General features: G+C 38.7%; 1 protein-coding gene across 1 annotated transcript; it reads right to left on the bottom strand.

Moving 5' to 3' along the window:
* Nucleotides 1-6,809: 6,809 nt before the first annotated feature.
* Nucleotides 6,810-7,742, bottom strand: LOC129658739 (olfactory receptor 2A2-like). Its single transcript, XM_055589586.1, has one exon. It carries the CDS (start codon nucleotides 7,740-7,742, stop codon nucleotides 6,810-6,812), a length of 933 nt encoding a protein of 310 aa, XP_055445561.1.
* Between the last annotated feature and the right edge of the window lie 282 nt (nucleotides 7,743-8,024).

Here is an 8,024-nt window from a genome sequence, read left to right as displayed (position 1 = left end):
CCCTTCTCGATGATTATATCACAAACGTTGGAAAGATTTAGCAAAGAGGAGTTGTCTTTTTGCTCTGTTGAATTCAATTTGCTCATGATTAGCTTGGTTTGTTGATTGAAGAACATACACACATATACACACGCACAGTCTTTGTCCACAAAATGGTATTTATTTCCCAATGGTTTTCATTAATTTTTAAGGTGAATTTTGATCATCTGCTCCTTTTAGAGTATCTCAGAGATATGTAGGCTTGGGGGACTGGACTTCTGATAAGGACTTATAATAAGGACTTCTGATGTGATTTATTGTGACATCTTAAAATACTAGTGGTACTGGAAATACAGGAAGATATATTTGTGTAATTACAGAAATATGATCTTATTTTCTGGAAGATCTCATTTTGAAGATTTACAATTATGAAAAAGAAATCTCTTCCCTACCTTAAAAAAAATGTACTATCTGTCATTTTTCATTTCATGGTGGAAATTTTACAATACTATATTTGATAAGTGACTTCCATATGTCATTTCTTGGCACACTTTAAACTGACAATTGTTTCTTAAAGCTCTTACCGAAAGTTTCAGGTTTCTAGTGATGCCATAGCCAAGTACTACCCTGGCAATCAGAGGCTAGTGTGTTGCTTGGACATAGAGAACACCCTCTAGAAAAGCCACATGTCCAGGGTTGTGAAACATTATCAACTTGCATGGTAATAAAAACAGCAAATTGTGGAGGCAAAATGTGGAGGTAGAAAATATGTTCCAAACAAAGGAAAAAGACAAAGTTCCAGAACTAAGTGAAGTGGAAATAAGCAATCTACCCAAGAAACAGTTCAAGGTGATGACTGTACGATGTTCAAAGAATTTAGGAAATTATTGGATGAGTAGAGTGAGAAGTTTAAAGTTCTTATCAAGGAGTTTAAGAAAATGTATAAAAAACCAATTAGAAGAAGAACAAAAATGAACTGAGATGTAAACGTCTTAGAAAGAATCAAGATTAGATGACACAGGTAATGGATCAGCAAGATGAAAGACAGATTAGTGGAAACTGCTTAAACTGTACAGAGAAGAGATGAACAAAAATAAATGGGAACACAATAAGAGACCACTGGGACAGCATTAAGAGTACTATCATTTGCATTATAGATGGTCCCAGAAGGAGACAGGAGAAAGGTGAAGGAAAAGTATTTGCAAATATAATAGCTGAAAACTTTATGAACCTGGGAAAAGAAATACAGATTCCGGTCCAAGAAGCACAGAGAGTGCCAAGGAGAATTAACCCAAGTGGACTACAATCAAGACTTGTGAAATTGTAAGATGCTGATGAGAAACTGAAGGTGACACAAGCTGGTGGAAACATATACGGGATCATGGATTGGAAGAAATATTGATTAAATGCCCATACTGGTTAAGACAACCCATAGATTCAATGTAATAACTATCAAAATACCAATGGAATTTTTCATGGAACTAGAAGAAATAAGTCTAAAATTAGTATGGAAATACAAAAGATTCCAATAACTAAGACAATCTTAAGAAAGAAGAACAAAGCTGTAGGTATCACAGCCCCTGATTTCAAACTATACGACAAAGCTACAGTAACGAAAATAGCATAGCAGTGGCACAAAAAGAGACACACACATCCATGGAACAGAACAGAAAGTTCAGAAATAAACCCACAGTTATACGGGCCATTAATTATGTCAAAGAAGGCAAGATTATACAATGGGGAAAAGACAGTTTCATCTATAAAAGGTGGTGGGAAAGCCAGAAAGCTACATGCAAAAGAATCAAATCTGACTATTCTCTAGAACCATATACAAAAATAAATTTAAAATGACCTAGATAATTAAATAGGAGACCTAAAAATACAAAGCTCCTAGGAGAGAGTAGAGGCAGAATACACTCTGGCATAAATCATAGCAATAGTTTTCTTTAAGAACTGTCCCCTATTATAAATGAAATATAAGCAAAAATAAATGAGACCAAATTAGACTTAAAAGCTTTCACACAGAAAAGGAAATCATGGACAAAATAACAACAACAAAAAAACTATGGAATGGAATAACAAGTTTGTAAATAACATGATCAGTAAGAAACTAATATCCAGCTTCACTCTTACAAAGGGGAAGAAAAACCCAATGACACAATTTAAATAAAACAAGTATTTGCTTTCTCTTTAAAAAAAAAAAAAAAAAAAAAAGAAACTAATATCCAAACCTCTGTTCATGGGATTTGTCAAGAAAGAATACTGGAGTATTGGAGTCATTTGCCATTTCCTCCTCCAGGGGATCTCCTCAACGTAGGGATTGAACCCACATCTCCTTTGTCTCTTGCAGGCAGATTCTTTACCTGCTGAGGCATCAGGGAAGCCCCAGATATCAGCTCACTCAACTCAATATGAAAAAAATGAACAATCAAATGAAAAAAAATGGTGAGAAGACCTGAACAGATATTTTAAAAATGAAAATATACAAATGGCTAATAGGCACCTGAAAAGGGGCTCATTATCACACTGATTATTGGAGAAATGCAAATAAAAATCACAAAGTGATATCACCTCACATCTGTTGACATAATATTATCAGACACAAGAAATAATAAATGTTGATGAGGACCTAGAGAAAAGGAAATGCGTGTTCACTATGGTGGGAATGTAAATTATTACAGCCTAAATCCATCGACAGATAAATGGATAAAGAAGATGTGGCACATATATACAATGGTATCAGTTCAGTTCAGTCCCTCAGTCGTGTCCGACTCTTGGCGACCCCATGAATTGCAGCACGCCAGGCCTCCCTGTCCATCATGAACTCCTGGAGTTCACTCAAACTCACATCTATAGAGTCAGTGATGCCATCCAGCCATCCCATCCTTTGTCATCCCCTTCTCCTCCTGCCCCCAATCCCTCCCAGCATCAGAGTCTTTTCCAATGAGTCACTCCTCACATGAAGTGGCTAAAGTACTGGAGTTTCAGCTTTAGCATCATTCCTTCCAAAGAACACCCAGGACTGATCTCCTTTAGAATGGACTGGTTGAATCTCCTTGCAGTCCAAGGGACTCTCAAGAGTCTTCTCCAACACCACAGTTCAAAAGCATCAATTCTTTGGCTCTCAGCCTTCTTCACAGTCCAACTCTCACATCCATACATGACCACAGGAAAAACCATAGCCTTGACTAGATGGACCTTTGTTGGCAAAGTAATATGGAGCAATAAATAGAATGAAATAATGCCATTTACAGCAACATGGACAGACTTGGAGATTATCATACTAAGTAAAGTAAGTCAGAAAGAGAAAAACAAATACAATACAGTCTCACTTATATGTGGAATCTAAAATAGGGCACAAATGAAACAAACTACAAAACAGAAACAGACTCTCAGATATAGAAAAAAGATTTATGGTTGCCAAGGGGAAGAAGGATGGGGGAAGGATGAGGTGGGATTTGGGGGGTAGCAATTGAAAACTATTATATATAGAATGGATAAACAACAATTGCTTACTGTATAGCACAGGGAACTGTATTCAATATTGCATGGTAAACCATAATGGAAAAGATAGAAAAAAGAATGTACATATATATACATATGTGTGACTGAATCACCTTTCTGTACAGTAGAAACACATTGTAAATAAATTATACATCAATGAAAAATTGATAATAGAAACAAATAGTGATCAGAAGACAAATTCTTGCTCTGTGAAAGACACTGGTATGAATATAAAAACTCAAGCTGTAGAATGGAGGAAAATCTTTGAGCATATAGGAACAATAATTTGATTCTGAAATATACAAAGAACTCTTAAAACAAAATAGTAAGAAAACAAGCAACTCTATTTAAAAATGAACCAAAAATCTTAACAGGCATCTTTCAAAGACAGACAGACAGATGGTAAATAACAGATGAAAAGATACACCATATCTCTGTCATCAGGAAAATACAAAGTGAAACAATGAAATATCATTATACACTTAGTAGAATGGCTAAAATCCAGAAAACTGACAGCACCAAATAATGACTAGTGTGAGAATCAACAGGAACTTTCATATATTGCTGAAGAAAATTCATTTTCATTCAAGAATATCATATAGTCACTTTGAAATTTTCACATTTTCTCAAAAAACTAAGCTTCCTCTTAACAACAGGATCTACCAATTGCACTGCCTGGTATTTATCCAAAGGATTTGAAATTTATGTCAACACAAGAACCTGCACAGAGATGTTTAAAGTAACTTTATTCATAATTGCTTAAATCTGGAAATAATCAAGATGTTGTTTGGTAGGTAAATGGATAAATAAAACATGGTACTGTACAGACAAAGGAAATATATTCTGCATGAAAATGAAATGAACTATCAAGCAAAAATAAAGACAGAGGAAACAGATATGTACAGTTGAGTGAAGGGAATCAATGTGAAAAATTACATATTTTTCCTACCATATGATATTTGGGAAAGCCAAAACTATGGAGGGAATTGGGCTTCTCTGATGTCTTAGATGGTAAAGAATCTGGTTGCCATGCAGGAGACCCGGGTTTGATACTTAGGCTGGGAAGATCCCCTAGAGAAGGGAATGGCTACCTACTCGAGCATTCTTGCCTGGAGAATTCCATGGACAGAGGAGCCTGGTGGGCTACAGTCCCTAGGGTCACAAAGAGTAGAACATGATTGAGTGACTACCTTTTTTCTTTTTTTCTGGAGGAAATTAAGCAATGAGTAGTTGCCAGAGATTTGCAAGAAGGGAGGAAGGAAGAGGTAATCGTTTAGGGCAGTGAAAATACTGTGTATGAAATATAATGGTAGATATACATACTTATACACCCATGCAAACACACAGAATATACAACACCATGAGTGAGTTCAAATGTACATTATGGACTTTGGGTGATGATGATGTGCTGATATAGGTGTGTGAATAACAAATGTGCCACTCTGAAGGGGGATATTGATAACAGGGGAGGCGATCACAATAAACTGTGGAAAATTCTGAAAGAGATGGGAATACCAGACCACCTGATCTGCCTCTTGAGAAATTTGTATTCAGGTCAGGAAGCAAGAGTTAGAACTGGACATGGAACAACAGACTGATTCCAAATAGGAAAAGGAGTTTGTCAAGGCTGTATATTGTCACCCTGTTTATTTAACTTATATACAGAGTACATCATGAGAAACGATGGAATGGAAGAAACACAAGCTGGAATCAAGATTGCTGGGAGAAATATCAATAACCTCAGATATGCAGATGACACCACCCTTATGGCAGAAAGTGAAGAGGAGCTAAAAATCCTCTTGAAGAAAGTGAAAGTGGAGAGTGAAAAAGTTGGCTTAAAGCTCAACATTCAGAAAACAAAGATCATGGCATCCGGTCCCACCACTTCATGGGAAATAGATGGGGACAGTGGAAACAGTGTCAGACTTTATTTTTCTGGGCTCCAAAATCACTACAGATGGTGACTGCAGCCATGAAATTAAAAGACGCTTACTCCTTGCAAGGAAAGTTATGACCAACCTAGATAGCATATTCAAAAGCAGAGACATTACTTTGCCAACAAAGGTTCTTCTAGTCAAGGCTATGGTTTTTCCTGTGGTCATGTATGGATGTGAGAGTTGGACTGTGAAGAAGGCTGAGCACCGAAGAATTAATGCTTTTGAACTGTGGTGTTGGAGAAGACTCTTGCAGGTCGCTTGGACTGCAAGGAGATCCAACCAGTCCATTCTGAAGGAGATCAGCCCTGGGATTTCTTTGGAAGGAATGATGCTAAAGCTGAAACTCCAGTACTTTGGCCACCTCATGGGAAGAGTTGACTCATTGGAAAAGACTCTGATGCTGGGAGGGATTGGGGGGATGACAGAGGATGAGATGGCTGGATGGCATCACTGACTCGATGGACATGAGTCTCAGTGAACTCTAGGAGTTGGTGATGGACAGGGAGGCCTGGCGTGCTGCGATTCATGGGGTCGCAGAGAGTCAGACACGACTGAGCGACTGATCTGATCCGATCTGATACATTTTTGGAAGCAGAGTGCCATACAGGGAGTCTGCAACTTCCACTCAATTTTGTGGTGACTCTGAAATTGCTCTAAAAAGTAAAGTTTATTACACAACAATGGGGAAAAGATGTAAAGAGACATCTCACCAAGGAAGATATACAGATAGCAAGGAAACAACTGCTAAAAACTCAACATTACATGTCATCAAGGAATTTCATTTGAAAACAAGAATGAGATACCAGTGCATATTTATGAGAACTGTGAAAATCCAAAATATCCCTATACAGCTGTAGAAAGCTTGGTGCTTGCCATCTTTCTCAGAGACCCCAATCAGGAGTCCACACTGGCATTCCCATCGGTGCTCTGAGTCAGGCAAGACAACTAACGAATCTCAAACCATTCCCTGAAAACTCAAAAATAGTCTACATGATCCATTCTTATTTTCCCCCTTTGAGGGAGTGTTGGGAGTTGGAGATATTCTCCTGATATTGACACACTGCCAGGAAAGGGAGTAGGTATGGAGGCTGAAACAGCATACACTTGCCTGAACGCTTACTGTATTTCTTGTTGGTATTGTGCTTTTCTGGAATGCTGCCACTATTATCTAACTTCCGTGTTTCCACAAAGGAAATTAGGTCTATATGTTCTTGTCTCCATGGAGGAATGGAGGCTTAGGGATTCCTAGTCTTCCATCATGCTGATGTTACTCTGGAGTAATGCTCTTCATTAAACCATGTCACTTTCTGGGGAATTTTGAGTTTTCTTGCACCAGCAATCACATCTCTGAAGGGAAAAGAATGCACTGAACCAAAACTGGACCCTCCTTCACATTGTCCTCTTCTTCTTCAGTACTCTGTGGAAGGCAGCCTTCACTTGAGCATTCCTTACACTGTAGACAAGAGGGTTCAGCAATGGGTTGAAAAGAGTATAAAACAGGAAAAGGATCTTCAGGTGTTCTTCTCGTTGACTGTTGTCGGGAGCCATGTAAACGATCATGGCTAAGCCAAAGTAGAACCCAACCACACAGAGGTGGGAGGAACAGGTGGAGAAGGCTTTCTTGCGGCCCTCCTTTGACTGGATCTTCAGGATGGCCCAGAGAATACGCATATAGAAGACCAACATCAGGGAAAGGGGCCCAACTAAGATAAGAGTGGCATCAGCAAAGAGGAACATTTCATTGATCCAGATGTCACCACAGGCCAATTTGAGGACAGAGCGAATTTCACAGAAGAAGTGGTTCACCTTCTGGGGCCCACAGAAGGGTAATCTTAACAAGAGAATTACTTGGACCAGGGCCAGGGCAAATCCACACACCCAGCAAGCAATGGCCAGGATGGAGCACACTCTCCAGTTCATGATGACCGTGTACTGGAGGGGATGGCAGATCGCCACATACCTGTCATAGGACATCGCCAACAAAATGAGGCACTCCACAGAACCAAAACTCAATATGAGAAGCATCTGCAAATTGCATGGGACAAAGGAGATGGATTTCTTGTGTTTTGCTAGATTTGCCAGCAGATTGGGCAAATTGCTGGAAGCATAGAATATGTCAATAAGGCCCAAGTGGGAAAGGAAGAAGTACATGGGGGAGTGCAGCCTGGGGTCAAACCAAATGAGTCCCAAGATCATGCCATTTGCCAGCAGGTTGATCGTATATAACAGGGAGAAGATACCAAAGAGGAGCAATTCCACATTTTTGCTGAGCTGAAATCCCACCAGGATGAATTCTGTGATCTGTGATTGGTTGCCCTCCATTGCCAGTGACAGTCTGCAAAGGACTGAAGTGTGATGGGAAGGTCAGGGCTGGATAGCAAAGAAGTTAGGAATTATTTATGTGAAGTGAATTCAGAGGAAGCTCATGTTGTTACTACATCACTGAGTTTTTTTCCTCCAATGTTTCCTCGCCTTATTTATTTATTTTTTTACTATTTAATGTGTACTAATTCAAATTTTTAGACAAGTATCAGGGATCATAAACAATACTCATATATACATTTCACCAATTCTTCACGTTTGCTTTATGATATCTTTTGTCTG

Source organism: Bubalus kerabau, chromosome 8, assembly GCF_029407905.1.
Source record: "Bubalus kerabau isolate K-KA32 ecotype Philippines breed swamp buffalo chromosome 8, PCC_UOA_SB_1v2, whole genome shotgun sequence".
Classification (NCBI taxonomy): domain Eukaryota; kingdom Metazoa; phylum Chordata; class Mammalia; order Artiodactyla; family Bovidae; genus Bubalus; species Bubalus kerabau.
The sequence above is the reverse complement of the archived record's forward strand: the minus strand, read 5'-3'. Positions and strand labels throughout refer to the sequence as shown.

Bases quoted from the DNA above. Each gene is read 5' to 3' on its own strand.
- LOC129658739 (XM_055589586.1), bottom strand. From the start codon at position 7,742: ATGGAGGGCAACCAATCACAGATCACAGAATTCATCCTGGTGGGATTT.